The sequence below is a fragment of the Octodon degus genome, unplaced genomic scaffold (assembly GCF_000260255.1).
Source record: "Octodon degus isolate 3935 unplaced genomic scaffold, OctDeg1.0 scaffold00143, whole genome shotgun sequence".
NCBI lineage: Eukaryota > Metazoa > Chordata > Mammalia > Rodentia > Octodontidae > Octodon > Octodon degus.
The window spans coordinates 3,878,447-3,898,183 of NW_004524719.1; the positions used below are offsets into that span (position 1 = coordinate 3,878,447).

The 19,737-nt window shown below is 37.7% G+C and overlaps 1 protein-coding gene across 1 annotated transcript in view; it reads right to left on the reverse strand.

The window, feature by feature from the left end:
• Nucleotides 1-19,737, reverse strand: part of Cdh12 (cadherin 12) — a 357,222-nt gene that overhangs the window by 64,381 nt on the left and 273,104 nt on the right. Inside the window, exon 8 of the mRNA XM_004641817.1 lies at nucleotides 7,310-7,563. Coding sequence (XP_004641874.1) covers nucleotides 7,310-7,563 — 254 coding nt within the window. The remainder of the gene's footprint in view (nucleotides 1-7,309; nucleotides 7,564-19,737) is intronic.

Genomic DNA, 19,737 nt, shown 5'->3' on the forward strand with positions numbered 1-19,737 from the left:
ATGACGGATTCCTTGAATGAGCAATACAGGAAAGAAATAGATCACATGAAGCAGAGTAAAAGAGATATAGAGGAAATTAAAATCTCAATCACAAGCCTGCAAAACCACTCGATTGAAAGTGAAGACAGAGTTTCAGATATTGAAGATGCTGGTGCAGCTAGTGAAAAATTAAGAAAAGAACTCTAAAAAACAACTAGGATTCAGGAAAAAAATAATTCATTACTTGAAAGACGATGGAAAGATGAATAATGTCAGACCAATAGGTATCAATGAGAAAGAGGGAGGCAATACAAATGACATTAAAAAAATATGGACAGAAGTAATAGCAGAAAACTTCCCAAATATGAGGAAACAATCTGACATTCAGGTAAATGAAGCATACAGAATGCCAAGTAACCTCAACCCAATTAAAAACAAACTGAGACATATAATAGTCAAGATCCCAGAAATTCAGCCCAAGAATAATATACTGAAAGCTGCCAGAGAAAAGAAGCAGATCACATTCAAAGGAAAACCCATCAGAATTACGGCTGACTTCTTTTCACAAGCCATGATGGAAAGAAGAACATGGAGTAGAGTACTTCAAGTCCTATATGAAAACAAATTTCAGCCCAGATGACTATACACTGAAAAACTCTCTTTCAAGTTTGATGGAGAAGTGAAATACTTCCATGACAAAGAACAACTAAAGAATTTCATGATGACAAAGCCAAACCTACACAGGGTCCTGAAAGATGTTCTAGAGAGGGACCAAAATGATCAGAACTCCATGAATGAGATCAGAAGCAACCAACTTAATAGGGCAAAAAATTAAACACAGGAGAAAAAGGAGTAAGTGACAACAGGTAAATAACATGTCAATTGTAAGTCAGGACATCTCAATTATAACCATCAATATAAATGGACTCAATTCACCAATTAAGAGAAATTGACTAGCACAGTGGATTAGGAAACAACATCCAACAATATGCTGTAAACAAGAAACACATTTTACTCAAAAATAGATACACTCATAAGTGAAATAAACCAGACACACATGTGTAAATATCATATAGTTTCCCTAGTATAAGAATTCAAAAGAAGAAAAACAAATAAAAATGTATAATACAACTAAAAGCAAAGCAAGAACTTGAGGACTAGATAATGAGAAGAGAGCAAGTAGAAGAGTTAGGAAACATGACAGTGGCAAGCCATGCAATTATATGTAGAAGATGGGTAAGGCAATGATCCTGAGAATCTTCAGAAGATTTTTGAATCAAGCAGATAACTGGAACAATTTTCACAATGACTAACTATACATACACACACCTGTGAACTAAGCAACTGCACTGAAGATGGCAATTTGTAATAGTAGTTTCATGCTTGGAGTGCCTGTCATTCTGGTCTTCTCAATATGGGCTGCTTGTCATGACATGCCAGTTGCTGCTGTGCTGTCTCTTGGGTAGATGATTTTTCAAAAAGAAGGGGGTGGCAAATGAAAGTAGGAGACAGGAAAAAGAATGTTGTGGGACTGTCCTGCTACAAGGTTGTATATGGTTAGATTTTTGGACTTATGTGTAAACATAAGAATTATATAATTCTTTATGCCTATTTTGAAAACATTTTAATTTTTTAAATATTTTTTCATCATATTCTGTAGGGACTTAAAGTTCAACATATCAATACTTGATGAAAAATACCAGTTCCATGTTATGCCTAAGATGTTTGATATTCAGACTGATAGTGAGGTTAAGCTTAACAGCCTAGATTGTATAGTGGTAACAATAAGCTTCTCTTCTGGAGGGTTAACAACTTAAGTTTGCAGATCAAAATCAGAGAAAAAGAAGGGCCGCAAGAAAAGCCAACATTTTGGCCCTAGCCTTCCAAGGTCAAATAAGACTCAGGACCTATGAGAAATTGTACTGTAATGTCATGTAACTCAGTAACATCCCAAATTTTCTGATCAAGGAGATTTTGGGTCCAAAAAAGAAAGTGATCAATGATGTATAGTGTGCCTAAGGAGAGTCACATAAAGAGAAAACATTTTCTCAGGCTTTCACAGAGAGCACATTGGCCAAGCAATGGTTGTGACTCATCCACATGGTTGACACTTACATAGGATTTACAATCTGAGGTACAGGATCACAGGATAAATCCTGAGGGCATTTCACTGACCTCATCAGACTCAGAAGCTACAACTCTTGTTGTACAGGTCTTGCTTTATCTTGGTCTTAACTATCCAGCAGAAAAATATGAAACTGAAGTATAAGAAGTAAAGCAATTATGTTAAGTTGAGCTGTAGGGGATTCAAGTCAACAATTTCTGACACTGCCAGTCAAGCAGAAGACCCAATACTGTTATGGGCTACTGGACTCTTTTAGAATATTTTGCTGAGTTAACACACCTATAATATTCAAATGATAGAACTAAAAAAAGGGGGGATATAGATGAATGTCCATTTTGTATCTGTGTATTCAAAATGGTTAGGATGGATATATAGTTACATTCTCTTAATGAATAGAGGGATTTATTCTTATAGTGTTTGTAAATAGGATATCATGTCTACATCTTGTACAGCAAATAACCACTAAGAAGAGAGTATGCAATGTGTTAATTATTGAAACTATCATACCAATTTGATTTGAAACTGTCTCATTGCTATATGTCTCTCAATAAAATTATTCACAGGCTTCTCACAGAAGGATTTCTCTAAATGCACTTTTCCCTTCCTCTTCACACCAGGATCATAACTCAATGGTTTTCTTCAAACTGAAACTGTGTTCCTTTACAAAGTAACAATTTTCCTTAGAAACTGTCCTATTTGTCATGTATTGGGAGAGGGGTGTACTGTAATGCTGCACTGAAAGTCTATTTCTCTTTATATTTTAGCCTCGTTATGTTTTTGTCTTAAGAAAAGAAAATACAGCACTTTACATTACTTAATGAGATCTTTAAATATAGAGTTCTAATATTCATAAATTGTCATTTTCTGTGAGAAGTTCCAATATTTACATTTTAATTTGTATTACAATCTCAATATTTTCTGAATAATTGCTTAAGTCCATAAAACACTATAAATGTATTTAGTAGGTATTTCCCACTTTCTAGGGCTTAATTGGGAATGATTCATGTTTTGATAAGGACATAGAAAAGCAACCTATATCCATTGAAGAAATTGGCTACGTTTGCCCAGAAATACAGGGGTTGCTTGGGAATTGCTACTTTTATTCTTTTTTTGCAAGAGATGCTCTTTTTCAGAGCTTTTTTTCTCATCACAGATATGACCTAAGGAAGATTTGGCTCAAATGTTTATGCTTTTCCAGAATCTAGGTGTTCAAGCTTCATCCCTGAGTGGGAAGCACTGGGGGAGATGGAGATTTTATGAAGAAATTGTGTCATGATAGTGGAAGCCCAAAGTAGGGCTAAGTGTCCTAATGAGAAGGACCCTCGAGAGCATCACTTTCTGTTTTGAATTAATACAAAGAAATTATCCATAAAACTTACACTCTTAGCAGACACTGGACCTGCTATCACTTGGATCTGGGACCTTCTAGTCTTTAGAACTGAAAGATATTATAAATCATTATTGCTCATCCCAGGCTTTTGAGATACTTTGTAATAGCAGAAAGAACTGGAAAAAGGTAGAAAATGGTGCTAAGCAGTAGGGTGCTGGTTCCATAACCATTTTAAACTGTGAGAACTCATTTGGAACTGCCTAAGGAGTAGAGGCTAGAGAGTGCTGAATTTCGATAAATCACAAGCATTCAGGGTGATTGAGGGTAAGGCCTAGAACAAAGAAAAGGATTCTTCCATCTTAGAAAATACTAAAATTCTTATGAATAGAATATTCACAATACAGAAGATGAAAGTCATTCCATGGAATGAAAGGCATATTATCAGAATCTAGAGGAAAACCAATCCTTTTTATCAAGGGGCAAAGGTCCTGGTAATTGTGTACATGTTTTACTGTTTGGTGGAAGATAGAAGTTTTGAGGCAGACATTTTATGTTTGCGTCCCACTGCTTATAAGTTGAAATTTGAAGAAGTACCTTTGTTGTTTGTGAGTAATTACTGCAAGATAAAGTAGAAATATTAATTGAAGATAGTCTTGCTAAGCAAGAAGAATTTGAACTTTAAACCTGAAAATACTTTAGCCTGTCCATAATTCCAAAAATTCAAAAAACATATTGCAAAAAGAACACGAAGGAGTGACAGACTGATTATTTGATAAGAAAATGTGTAAGGATGTAAACCACAGATTTTATCCACTCTCTCAATAAAAGTGAGGAATAAAGATGATACTACAGTGGCAGAGACAGTGCCAGTTGGGACTAAAGAAAATAGAAAATAATAAAAACGAAAGAGGACTTTCACACTTCTTAAATCCTGTAAGACCAGATCATATCACTTGAGAACATGTGTTACTTTTCAAGTCAAACAAAGAACAGGAAAAGTGACACACCATCCTTCTGGGCAGAGATGCAGCAACTTTCATAATAACTTCAAAATGTGGGCCCAGCCCCTGGTGGTGACATATGGGAACAGCTGCCCATTGGAGGCCTGAAAGTGTGGGCTCCACACACCCATCTGTGGGCGAGGCCAGGACAGTGCACCCCGGCCTGGGCACAGCCCTGCCCATGGGTATGGAGCTGCTACTGGAGGCAGCACATCTGCCTCAGGGGACAGGAAAGACAAGGTTCAGATCCAGGGAACAGTCATGCTTTAGTATTAGGACTTCTTAGAATTTGCCCCCTAGTTTTTCTGACTTCTGTGAAACTCAAAACCTCCTTCCTTTCACTTTCTCTCTCTTGGTAAAAGAATGCCTGCCTGCCATTATAATTTGGAAATATAACTTGTAGGGCTTCACAGGCTCACAGATGGGAAGAAATTTTGTCACAGGATGCATCTTTCCTCCAGTCTCAACTTTGCTTAGTTATATGATATTTAGAGAAAATTTTGGACTTTAGAGAGGAGTGTTGATTGTACAATAAATTTAAGACCAAGTTTATGGGCTGCACAGAAGAAGAGCATGAATGTGAATGCTCCAGCATGGGATGCTCAGGGCAGAATATCTATGTACCTCTCACCACAGCAGGTCTTGAAATCCTGACTTCCGAGAGCACAGTATCAAGAGATGACCAAGGAGATTATGGAGCTGCAGAGGAATGTGACCAGTGATGTAGAGTGTGCCTAAGGAGAGTCGCATAGAGAGAAAACATTCTCTCAGGCTTTCACAGAGAGCACATTGGCCAAGCAATGGCCGTGACTCATCCAAATGGCCGTGACTGACAAAGGATGTGCAACCTGCGGCACAGGGTTACAGGATAAATCCTGAGGGTACTTGACTGACCTTATCAAATACAAAAGTTACATTTCTTGTTATATAGGTCTTGCTCTATCTTGGTCATAACCATCTAGCAGAAAAGTATAAAAACGAGGTATTTAAAATAAAGTCATATTAATATGCTGAGCTGTGAAAGGCTCAAGTCAACAACTTCTGCGGATAATCCACTACTATTGTGGACTGCTAGACTCTGTTGGATTGTTTTGCTGAATTCATGCACCTATAGTATTTGGATGACAATGGAAAACTTATCTCTGACAGGACTAAACAAAAAAGGGGGATACAAGGGAAGGACCATTATGTATTTGCATATACAGAATAGTTAGGATAGATATACAGCTACTTTTGCTTAATTCAATGAGAAGAAAATTTGTATTAGTAGTGTTTGGGCATGATATACTGTCTGCTTCTTGTACTATGGATAACCACTAAGTAGATAACAATGTACAATGTATTAATTATTGAAACTGTCCTGTTAATCGGCTTTGAAACAGTCTCAATGATATTTGTTTCTCAAAAAAAAATTAAAAAGAGATGACCTTGGAGAGTGGTAATCAAGGCAAGGGAGTGCAGACCTCAGTATACGGTTAGTAGCCTTATAAGAAGAAACCTACAGAAGGGCCAAGGAGCTAGCTCAGGGCCAGAAGTGCCTGCCTCACAAGCACAAGGTCCTGAGTTTGATTCCCAGTACCACAAAAAAAAAAAAGAAAAGAAAAGAAAAGAAAAAGAAACTTATAGAACTCATTTTCTTTTCCTACCTTACATGGATAACAGGATACAAAATATGATAAATAAGAAAAAGACGTTCATTGAACACTGAATCTTCTGGAGCCAAGATCTTGGGCTTTCTGTTCTCCACATGTGTGAGAAATAAAGGTTGCTTAAATGTGACAGTCTATGTTGCTCTAGACAGCAGCCTGAGCTTTGGTCCCCATGAAGTTCAGGAGGAGGGATTCAGAGGAATGTAATCAGACACACAAGGCTTCAAACTGTTTTTGAGATTATTGTGAAAAGTCCCCCACTCCATTCATGATTCACTTTTTATTATCTTCCACACATGGTATAAAGTGTTAGCAAATATGTCTATTTTCTACGTGCTTTTCTTAATTTAGCCTTTCCTAAGATGTACACTTTTAGAAGTGGAAGGTTCCGAACAAATTTTATGTCTGTCGCTTGGTTTCCCAACAACTGAAGGCATGTGTGAATATATGGTAAACTACACTGGAATAAAATTCAAACATTCCAGGATCAATATATAAATGAGGGGAAGAAAAGGAATTCCTGTTATCCTTGACAGTAATCATGGATTTTATAGAACTGTAAGAGAGCGGGAGGGGTAGGGGGTAGGAAGAAGAAAGGGGCAGGGGCGAGAAGGGGGAGGGGGACAAACAGAAGGAACTCTGGGCCGAGATTGTTTGCCTTTATACAACCTCAGATAAGAAGATGAATATATTACTCTGAAAAAAAATGATTTTCAGGGGAAAAAGAAGGGAATTGACATATGTGATGCATATGTACCAATTCCCTACAGAGAGTGTGACCAATATGTATTGCAAACGTCTAAGAATAAAATTATTAAAAAAGACTTTCATACTGCAAATAGCAAAATCATATTCACCTCATAAAAGCATTGGGTCAGAGGGGAGACACTTAAACGTAACTGTGTAATGACAGTGTGGCACCCTGACACTATCTTAGGGCACACCGCTGACCTTGAGCCTCGGTCTTCAAGGCTGTATTATCAAATCCCTTTTATAGATGAACACTTGAAATCTGTCCCCTTGCAGGGCGTGTCCAGCATCTCTCCAGTGGAGACAGAGCTGCACAGAGTGACGGCTGACATTTTTGCTCATCTTCTACGGGATCTCCTCCACCATTACATCAAACGCGCTTTAACATCAACGCAGCCGAAGCGTGGCGTGCAATGACCAGACAAGTGCTTACCGCTTCTGCGCTGCGTTTCCCTCACCGACGGGGCGTTCTCACCTGACGGCGCTGCTGCCCGCGTCCAGGTCCTGCGCCGTGACCGCGCCGATGATGGTCCCCACCGGGGTGTCCTCGTAGACCTCCATGGTGTAGAGCGGCTTGCTGAACACGGGCGGCTCGTCCACGTCCAGCACGCTGATCTTCACCGTGGCCGTGTCCTTGAAGGGGCCCGCCGAGTGGAAGCGGTGGTCCAGGTGCAGGTTGGAGGCCTCTACCTTGAAGGTGTACGCCTTCTTTGTTTCAAAATCCAAAGGCTGTGGCAGGATAGACAGAAGTGAGAACGCGCACGTGTGCAGACTGCGGTGCCGTGCGGCGGAAAGGACCCCGCACTCAGCAGTGTGCAATTTACTGTCAACGGTAATGGCTTTACATTTCTTTATTTCTTTTTGGTTTGCTTTCCCCGGTGACGCTGGAGATTGAACCAGTGTGTTTGCACTGAGCTGCACTCCTACACTGATCGGCTGCACGGCCCAGGATGAGCGGGGATTTTCTATTCCCTACCTCAGTCTCCCCATTCCTTTCCTTTGGAATTAGCAAGTAAAGATCGCTTGTGTTCTAATAAAGAGCCATGCACATGTAGAGGTTTCTGGATAGCTTGTAAGGCACTCTGCTGCATATATTAAAATGACATAATATACATGTAGAAGTGTATGCTGGATAGGGCTAATTGATCTCATAGAAGCGTAGACTAGCAGCAAGGGAAACCTGCTAAGACAACCGCTATGCTGCTTTTAGCCAATGCTGCCCTCTAGTGACACTAAGATACGATGACCAAAACGCAGAACAAAAGAGAATTTGAGTAATTGGAAAAGCACTTTTGATTCCAGTTGCAAATTTGGTGTAACAAAACTATGGGATCTTGTTGTTGTTGTTTTACAGTGACGTTTTCTTATTGTGACACTAACACCATTTGCTGTCGCGTGTCTTTAAATGTCTCTCTATTTTACTATAGAATTTTGTATCAATATTTATAAATATATAAATGATTAATTATGAAAAGACTTAGCTTTCTGTATTCCTGGGACTGTACATAGCTTCCTGCATTCCTGTACATAAAATTAGTGGCATTGTAGCATATTGTTACCATGTATCAATACGATTTACTGGATTTAAACCTAAATAATCAATAATAAATATTATATTATTTATTAATAATAATAAATAATAATAAATATTAAAAGAATATAATTAATACACGAAATCACATTTCCTGTAATCACTGATGCTCAGATTTTTCTTTCTGTTACTGTAAATATTGGCTATTTCTTTCAATAATTGAAAATAATATGTTCCAAAATATGTTACGGCTGTGATTTTTGAAGTGATCAATGGAATGCCGATGGCGATGGTTTGTAATCCGCAAAGAAAACTAAGCAACATGCGTGTGACATGACGTGATGATTTCCTGTCACTTTTTAAAGTTCCTGTTTTCTCAAATATTTCCCTCTAGCGTGCCTCTAGGATTTGCTAATTGTTGTGCCAACATCTGTTCTTTTACATAGCACACATAAACTAAAGGAGACTTTGGTTTCTATTTTAAAGATGTGAATGCTGATTTATGTATTTCTTCTGAGGATATAGAAAGAAAAGGAAAAAAATCACAGTGAAATCCATAACTCTGGGGGCTTGCACAATAAAGTGCTGCTTGGGCGAATGCACTCAGGGGCAGGTGACCCTGGTTCTATCCCCAGCCCCACAATTGGCACCAAACCCGCCCTGAAGGCAGCCAAACCTAGCCAAAACACAAACAAACAATAAAAAGAAAACCTCCTCCAATTTGTGGGCCGGCCAATAGCTCAGCAGATTAAAGCGCCGGTTTAGGCAGACCCAGCGGCCTGGGTTCAATCCTCGGAGTGCCGTGCTAGTCCCGCCCCCGGGGATCACTGAGAGCCATTGAGAATGGGCTTGGTGGCGCGCGCCTATACTCCCAGCTCTTGGGAGGCGGAACACGCACGGATCACTACTGTCTGATCAACTTAGTGAAACCCTGCACACTCTGTCCTAAAATACAAAAAGAAAGAAAGAAATCCATAACTCTCACAGTTCAATAGCATATCTGTATCCAAAATGGTAGCATATATCTATAAGTGACATCAAGTCTGATTCATAGTATTGTGTTAATTAGGTGGACTTATGTTTATTTTGACTTTATTTATCTTTCATTATACCTAATTGATTAATTTTGTTCATGGTTTTGTCTGCTTTGCAGTAATCATTGTGTTGATTTGTTTCCATTTACTTATCACGTACTGTTAATATATAGCATTGGCATCTTTCATTTTCTCATTGAGCTTATGATTTTTCTTCAAATCTATAGAAATAAAACTTGAGAAGCCTCATATGCTGTGGTGATAACATGGACATTGGTGACGTAAATTGAAATGCAGTATCTTACGGAGAGGGCGGAGTCCCATGTCCCTCTTTGACTGTCTAAAGCTTGACTGCTGTAGTTTGTTAAAAGAATCAGATTCAAGAAATTACGCTCTTTTAAATATATTCATGAAAGAATTACAATCATCACAGTATAGTGGCACGTGCATAGCTATGCGTGTAATAGCAGAGTCACAATAGGTAAGCTCGTGAAAGAGCCTAGGGCCTGCCTGTACACAGACCAGCGGATTCTTAAATATGTGGCCTATGCACATAAGGGAATATTATTTAGCTTAAAAGAAGGGTAATTCACAGCACCAGAATCTGAGAACAAACCATTACATAATTCACACACCAGTAGTTGAATAGCACATGAGTTTTCTCATAGTAGAAATTTAAAATTTAAAAAAGAATAAAATGGAGAAGAGATGGTAGATAGAAGTGGAGAGAATCTTGAGGACAGAAGGGGACTGGAGAGGAATAGTTAGGTGAAGGGGGCGGGGCTGAGCGTGACCAAGATGTTCTATGCATGTGTCATCTGCAAAATGAACGTCACCCTTCTGTATTGCAGACACACACTGACACAGAGAGGGAAGAAAGCACAACCAACTGCCAGAAGGGGCCTAGTCCTCAAGTTCTTGCTTTCCTTTTACTTGTATTATACCTTCTATGTGCATTTCCTCCTTGAGTTCTTATATCAGGGAGACTATATGATATTTACACGTGTGTCTGGCTTTTCCACTTATGAAGGAGAAGAGCTAGGAAACACGAAGGAGGCAAGGCCGTACAGCTACATGTACAAGATGGGCAAGGCAGTGATCCTGAGAATCTTCAGAAGATTTTTGAATCTAGCAGTTAATTGGCAGGATTCTCACCCTGACTAACTCTATATGCTGACACCTGTGAACTAAGCAACTACACTGAAGATGGCAATGTGTAATAGTAGGTTCATGCTTGGAGTGCCTGTCATTCTGGTCTTCTGGATACGGGCTGCTTGTCATGACATGCCAGTAGCTGCAGTGCTGTCTCTCGGGTAGACGATTCTTCAAAAAGAAGGGGGTGGTGAATGAAGGCAGGAGACAGGAAGAGGAGTGTTGCAGGACTGTCCTGTTACAATGCTGTATATGGTTAGATTTCTGGACTTATGTGTAAACATATACAATTGTTTATTCCTATTTTTTAAATATATTTGAATTTTTTATTTTTTTTTTCATCATACTCTGTAGGGACTTAAAGTTTAACATTTCAATACTTGATGAAAAATACCTGTTCCATGTTATGCCTAAGATGTTTGATATTCAGACAGTGAGGTTAAGCTCAACAGCCTAGGTTGTATGGTAATAATAATAAGCTTTTCTTCTGGAGGGTTAACAACCTAAGTTTGCACACCAAAAATTAGAGAAAAAGGAGGGCCGCAAGGACAGCTGACATTTTGGCCCTAGCCTTCCAAGGTCAATTAAGACTCAGAATCTATGAGGACTTGTACTGTAATATCACTCAGTTGTGTCCCAAGTCTTCTGATCAAGGAGATTATGGGGCCAAAGAGGAAAGTGATGAATGATGTAGAGTGTGCCTAAAGAGAGTTCCATGGAGAGAAAACATTCTCTCAGACTTTCACAGAGAGCAAATTGGTCAAGCAATGGCCATGACTTATCCACATGGCTGATACTGACAAAGGTTCTACAATCTGAGGTATAAGGTGTCAGGATAAATCCGGAGGAGATGTGACTGACCTTATCAGACACAAAAGCTACAGTTCTTGTTACAAAGGTCTTACTTTATCTTGGTCTTAACCATCCAGCAGAAAAGTATAAAAACGAAGTGTAAGTAAAGCCATGTTGTTATGTTGAGCTGTAGGGGACTCAGGTCAACAATTTCTGACATTGTCAGTCATGCAGAAGACCCAATACTATTATGGACTACTGGCCTATTTTAGAACATTTGGCTGAGTTCACACACCTATAATATTTATGGAACTAAACAAAAAAGGGGATACAGATGAATGACCATTTTGTATCTGAGTATTCAAAATGGTTAGGATAGGGGCCGGGGAGATGGCTCAGTGGAATAAGCGCTTCCCTGGCAAGCGCAAGGGCCTGAGTTCAATCTCCTGTTCCAGAAAAAAAAAAAAGGTTAGGATAGATATACAGCTACACTTTCTTAATTTAAGGAATAAAAGGATTTTTTCTAATAGTGTTTGTAAATAAGATATTATGTCCGCTTCTTGTACAACAAATAACCACTAAGAAGGCAGTATGCAATGTGTTAATTATTGAAACTGTCCTACTAATTTGATTTGAAACTGTCTCATTACTATTTGTCTCTCAGTAACATTATAAATAAATAAGTAAATAAATAAATAGCAGAAACTGAAACAATAAGAGTGTTCAGCTTGGAATATAGAAGGCTGGGAGGCAGACTGGGCATGCAGGCAGGTGGCTGTAATGTCAGAGCTCGGGAGGCTGAGAACAGGAGGATTGTCATGAGTCTGAGGTGCGGGGTAAAACCCTTAACAACCAAATACACACACACACACACACACACACACACACACACACACAAATAAAATAAAGAACACATAAAAATGTATTAAGTGAAATAAGAGAAGCAAGCCTCAAAACTTCATGATTTCTCTTACATAAGAAATGAAAAAAAAAATAAATGACCCAAACAGCAAAATAAAAAATAACAGGAAATGAGGGAAGGGGAGCAAGATACGGAGAGAGGGAAAGGAGAGGAGAGGAGGGATGAACATGGCAAATCCCCACCAGGAACGCAGTTAGGCAGTGTTGCAAATATGTACTGAAAATATTAAAATTTAAAAGAGCTGTACTTTCTGTGTTTTGTAAGTTCTAGATGGTTCAGAATTTATAAGAACATAATTTTTCTTTGTTAGCTTTTCTAGATCCTGGCATAAAGCTCTTCTGATTTTCTTAACGTAGTTTTTCTCCTTCCCAGAATCAAACTGAGGCCCCTTTCCTTGGGAACCATTTGCCGTGCTGGAAATGCATGCAGTGACTCCAGGTCTTCTTTTTTGCTTCCTTTGCTCTCTCCTTAAAACTGAGTGGCCTCTAATGACCTGCACGAGTGTGCAAATTTCTTTTACTATGGTGTTAATGTCTCTCCTACGTATTACAGATAGGTGGATACAATTGACTCCCTGTGGGTAAGTCCTCTTCAACACCAAGATAAGAGATTTCTAAAATTGGTCCCAATGCATTTTTTTTAAAAAGGGCATAATCTACACCTTTTAAGAGCTACTGACTTATCACAGCAAGTAAAATTTTGATGGTCAGGGAAAGAGTGAGATGAAAGCACCTTTTTGTACATATAGATTTTTTGCAACTCAAAACTTATATCCCACAGTGATCAAAGAACTGTAATATCCTAGATACACTAACATTTTCCTGTCCCTGACCTTAGGCAATCTCTCTGTGTAAAATAGAGTGACTCAGAAAGAGAAAGAGGGGATTAATACTGTTCATGATCTGCTTGACTTTACCCATCTGGCTAACTTAAGACTCTCCATATTTTGGAGGAAGGAAGGAAGGAACTTTCATTGTATAATCAATAAAAAAAAATGAGCATGTGAAATACATACAGGACAAACAAGATTTGTTTGTCCTTGGAAGAGAATGAATTAAATTTTGTGATAATGTTATTAAGAGATTATTGAAATAATTTACTTTTACTAAGTTAGGTTTGTGACATTATTTTAGGTTCGAAGATGTATGAACCTTTCTGGAAGCATGAAAGAAAAAGTAAGATGTACCTTAATGAAACTTCTTCAGCTCCTTATTCTGTTTCCTATTTCCATAATGGAAGATTATTGAGATCCGAATTCTCAGGAACCAATGGACACTGTAAGAAGTTGCGCAGGAAGTGACCACAGCTCTGTGCAAACAATGTATTTAGTGGACATGTCGATTCCATAGGGAACACCTGGGCAGTCTGCAACCTTTTTCTGGCTTTGTTTTGGCAACTTCATCTGCTATCATTTTTCTCAAGCGCACACAGCAAAAAGATATATTCTTGCATGCAGTGGTCATGGCTGTAATCCCCGCTCTGTAGGAGGGGAGATGGCTTCAGCAGCGCCCTAAACTGACACTCAGCTGAGACAACTTAGTAACGTAGCAAAACGCCATCTCCACAAACAAACAGGCAAACAAACCAGCCACCAATAACAACAAACCTGGAAAGTGCTGAGGATGTAGCTCAGTGGGAAGACCCTGGCTTTGATTCCCAGTACTATAAATCAAATAAACAAATAACAATAACAAAAAGTCTATACAATGTTTTGTGCCAAATGACTTTCTCATTTCAAGGCAGGATAAATCATTTTTAGCATATGATACAGATTAAGTGTCCAACCTCTTCCACACCTCACAATGATTCCACATACTGACAAGTGGAAATGGAGCGCTACAGCTTTAGTTATGTTAAGGAATATGAAAAATAGTGGCTACAGAAGACAGAATTCTGAGTGCACTCTCAATTCTTCTCCCCAAAGATCCTCCAGCTCTTGTGTGAAATAATTCTGCCACTAACTGTGGGATAGACTTGAGAATCTAACAGCAGACGACTTTCTTCAACTTGCTGAGTCTGATGGTAATATAAATTATGAAGATAGAATTAGAGCCTTACTAACTTGACAGTGAGTTGAGAGAGATCTTGCTTAGCCTTCCGACCTAAGCAGATTAGCCTCTGAAAGAAAATCATGATGCAGAGGAAGTGTGAGTTCTGGCTGACCTTGAAGAAGTAACCTTTTGAAACCAGAAGCTGATGTGGCAGGTAGCTAAGCCAACAAAAGAGTAGGGGAATTGGTCACAAGCTGCCCAGGAGCACATTCTGCTGTGAACCACTGAACTTAGGAGAGGACTCCCAGTGCCCCAGCAGTTGTGGGCTGCAGCCCACACCCTGGGCTGCGGACAAAGGACCCCAGGATACCACAGCCTGACCCACAGTAGCTGGGGCTTTGCCCGTCTTTATATTTCACTGCCCTATTGCTTCCATTTTTATAAAGAACTTGCAAATACATGCATATATATACATATATATATGTATATATATATGTAGTACATATTTGTATTTATATATGCACATATAAACACGTACATATATATGTAGCACATATCTGTATTTATATATGCATATATATGTATATATTAACCAACACAGTGAAGCCATGATTCTAAAAATGTATCCTTCAGTAATAAGATTCTGTTCTCTCAAACATCTAGCAGGTCTCAATGAGAAAGAAAATAAAATTATCAATGAACACAAATAATGAAAGAAAGTAAGATTTGAAGTGGATGAAATTATTCTAATGATGAAAAGTTTTAAAACATTCATATCTGACTGAACCAGGGTGTACAAAACAGAAGGAACAAAGCCTTGTGAAGCAGGGATTTTATACCAGGCTGAAAAATAAAGATGTTCAGAGACAGTATTTTTCAAAGAAAAATCACGTTTCCCAAAACTTAGTTTTATAAACAATAAATTCAATTCTTGTCTGTAAGGCAATGTAGGACACTTTATACAGATTTCACCATCACTGAGGAAAGAATTGGAATTAATATTTACTGAACAGTCAATTATTTGATGAATAAAAGATAGTTGTATGGCAAGGAGGACTACCCCATACCAAAGGGGAAGGCACAATGAAGCATGAATAGTTTTAATGTTTAAGGGTTAGTTTTGACAAAACTGTTATGATATTTAAACTAACATTAAGGAAAAACAATATATAGGCAAAATTATTTTCTAGGGGCCAGGGAGATGGCTCAGTGGAATAAGTGCTGCCCTGCCAAGCACAAGGGCCTGAAGTTCAATCCCTGGTCCTGCCAAAAAAAAAAATAAATAAATAAATAAAAAGAAATATTTTTCTAAATAAAATATTTCAACAAATATAAATTCTACACAATATAAATATATACTCTTTCCATCTTATTTCTAGAGTTGTTAATCAAGACTAATTATTAAAAATACACTTTTCACAAGGTGTGTACTATATTTTGGTTGGTTATAATGCTGTCTTATTTAATGATTTTGAAAAATTAATTTACAAATCATGAGCATTATTTTAATGCCTGTATTTTAGTAACAGCAAGTCTGTGAATCATCCAGCAGCTGAGATAAAACAGAATTGCAGTAACTTCCAGTGTTTCTAGCTACAAATTTTCAGTGATATTTCTCTAAAAACAGACAAAATAAGGTCATCAAATATTATGAATACTTAAGTAAAATATAATCTGGCAAAAATGTATGCACACTTCAGAAAAGAAAAATAGCACGATTCTTTTCACCAGAAGGTGTTATACTCAAACGAGGGATGCTGGGGGATGCTGCATATTACAGCACACCTACTACCCTGCCAGCCCTTAGAGGAGCAATTGAATGTTCATGCGCATCAGTCACAATGAGCAAGTTTCCGCAGAAGCGGCTAGCGGTACTAGTAAACGTCTGCAATCTAATGGCCACCACCGAAGACCTCCTTTAATTGTGGAGGCCAAAAGTACCTTATATTGCTCTCATGATGTCTCAATAACTTTAGTCTTACAGTATTTGTGCAAGCTTCTCTTTGCCTGAAGTGTGCATACATTTCTGGTGAACTCTCTGTATATTAGACACACATGCAGTGTAAATGTAAGGCAAATTACCTTTTCTGGGAAGGCGAGTTCACTTTTCTAACATAAAATCTACACAATAGTTGAAAATATGTGTTTTTCAAATATGTATGAAAACACACAGCAAGCTCTGATTTTTGAACGCTGCCTCTCTGAACTTCAAATCTTACATTTGGGAAATTAGAATTGGAATTTTGCACTGTTTTTCTAAATATTTTGCAAAAATTTTGAACATCAAATTTCATTTGAGCAAAATAATCAGAAATGAAAAAAGTGAAATAATGTAAAATATTTGTTCTTTTACCTAATACAAAAATTTAAATGTCCTCTATTTTCACAGATTTTATTTATGAAAACAAAAACATGGACATAATAAAGCAGCTCTAGGGAGTGAAATACAAAATAAAGATTTAAGTGCTCTTTAAGCCTGGATGCCACAAGTATTACAGGTGCTTTGAAAAACATAAACTTCTGGGGAAGCAACACTCTCTCAGGCTTTCACAGAGAGCACATCGGCCAAGCAATGGCCGTGACTCATCCACATGGCTGACACTGACAAAGGTTCTACAGTCTGAGGTACAGGATCTCAAGATAAATCCTGAGGGCATTTCATTGACCTTCTCAGACCAAAAAGCTACAACTCTTGTTGCACAGGTCCTGCTTTACCTTGGTCTTAACCATCCAGTAGAAAAGTATGAAGATGAAATATAGGAAGTAAAGCCATGTTGTTAAGTTGAGCTGTGGGGGACTCAGGTCAATAATTTCTGACATTGCCAGTTAAACAGAAGACCCAATGATATTATGGGCTCCTGGACTCTTTTAGAATATTTTGCTGAGTTTACACACCTATAATATGCAACAACGGAACATAAAAAAAATTGGGGTATAACTATGAATGTCCATTTTGTATCTGTGTATTCAAAGTCGTTGGGATAGATATATAGTTGCATTCTCTTAATGAATAGAATGATTTTTTCTAATGGTGTTTGTAAGTAGGATCACAAGTCTGCATCTTGTACAGCAATTAACCACTAGGAAGAATGTATGCAGTGTATTATTTGTTGAAACTGTACTTTCGATTTGATTTGAAACTGTCTCATTGCTATATGTTTATCAATAAAACTTTGAAAAGAAAAAAAAAGAAGTGTTCAGCTTTATCAAAGGGACTTGAGAAAAGATTTGAAATGTTAGGCAAGAAAAAATAAGATGCATTCTTGTTGGGCAGGATCTTCTAGGTAGTGTGAAGGAAGCTAACGACTCTTCGCAGACATTGCCGTGAATTTGATCTGCCTGTCATGTAGCTTGTACAGGCCTGTGCTATGTGTGGAAAAGACGTTCATAGCTTAATATGTTGTATACTTTTTTCAGCAGAGGAAACTAGGAAAGAGTTAAAGAAAGTGAATGGAGGTAGTTTAGACCATTCATTCATGGTGACAAAGACAGGTTAAAGGGATTAAGGGTGAGACTGGCAGAAGACCAACTACAATTGTGCAATGTGGAAGTGTATAAGCCAGCCATAGGGGGAGAAAGAGAAGTTTTAATCCCTTCTCAAGAGGAAGCTCTGGCCCAGTTTCATAGGCGGTTCATGGAATTGGGCTCCAAAATAAGCAACCCCAATACTCCTAGCAATTACAAAGAAGAAACTAGGAATAAAAAATATACACCTGTACACACTTAGAATGTGAAAAAATATCATAGAATACACAATTAGAACAAATGAAGAGCTGTAGCCCCCCACCCATGACATAAGGCAGGCTGATCCTTGCAGCTTACCCCCATCCCCTCTAACACAGACGCCACACTGAAGCCTGGACAGTGGGAGCTCTAGTGAGTCTACCCCACACTCAGAGTCCTGGGAGCCTTGCTGATCTGCACCCCAGCACCTAATATCACTGCTGAGCTTGGGTGAATTTTGTGAGCATGAAAATTGGCAAAATGAAGAAGCAAAAGGCAATCTTAGACTTCCAGCCCACCCAGAACAGGTCCAGGAGACAAGGACATAAAGAACTTGGAAGTTACACACCTGAAATTTCTGAAATGATAGCAACTGAAGTAAAGAAACAACTCTCTCAGGCTGAAGAAGAAAGCAGACCAGAAATAATCTCCCAGGTAAAAAAAAAAGAAATGGCAACAATTGTGAAACAATTGCTCAGCATATCTAGAGAAGACATAGATGAAAGAATTATAGTACAATAGAAAAAAAGATGGAAAAATTGTACCATACAGGAAAGGAATAGCAAGCATGAAACAGATTCAGATACCCAGGAAATTAAGAATTTCATTGAAAGCTGGAAAAACCACTTGAATGAAACTGAACATAGACTTTCAGGTCTTGAAGACAGCATTGTGACTAGTGAATGCAAAATGAAAGATGGCTTAAAAATAAAAACAAAACCCTCCAGTTAACTACAATCAAAATAAATCTATATATGGATACATAATAATCAAGATCTCAGAATTTCATCAAAAGAACAGAATATTAATATCTGTCAGAGAAAAGAAACAGAACACCTGTAATGCAAAGTCGATCAGAATCATGACAGATTTCCCAGCAGAACAATTGGCATGGTACCAGAGAAATCTATTTTGATTATGTTAACTTGGGGTCAATTTAGATTTCAGACTGTTCAAAAAGAAAGCAAGGTGTTTGAAAAGAAAGGTCAACAGACAGAAATAAATATAGACATGTAATATTGACAGAGCAAATAAAGAAGACCATTTTACTTGGAATTAGGTATGTCAGAGTGCTAAAAATAGAAGTACCTTACATTTAATAGATGGAGGTGTATATTTGGCTATGTATAATATTCTAGTTTTTAAATGTTTCCAGCAGCTATTTAAAAATTAACCACACGATGGTGCTATGTTACCAAATTATATGATATAGAACACTTTCGACATGTTTAGTATGGTAAAAAGAAAACGAGTTTTACTGATTAATGAGTAAATATGAAATACAAATGCCCTTTGCAACTAATTAATATTTTAACCTATTTATTAAAGGGTTCACATGAATAGAAAGGCACTTCATCCCCTATGCTTAAAATCATTCTGCTCTGGATTTAATGTGACTTACAGTTTTACAAGTTCAGGCTAAAATAATATGCCAAATGATATCAGAATGTGAAATTCTTTACATTTTCAATTTTAAATTTTTAATAATAAAATACAATCACCTTTCTATTCCTCACTTTACTCAAATGTCATTTTTTTGCTAGCTTCTTAATGATTTTTATAGAAATACTTCAGACTATTTGAGGAAATATGCAGGATATTAAATGATTATATTAAACTAAAAACTGTAAATTTTAAATGCATAAATCGTTAAATCAATAACAGTGCAAGCAAAGTTTTTCTGTATATAATTACATTTTCATTTTGTGGAATTTTTTCACTCATATAAATTTCTGTTATATTTATATTCAATAACTA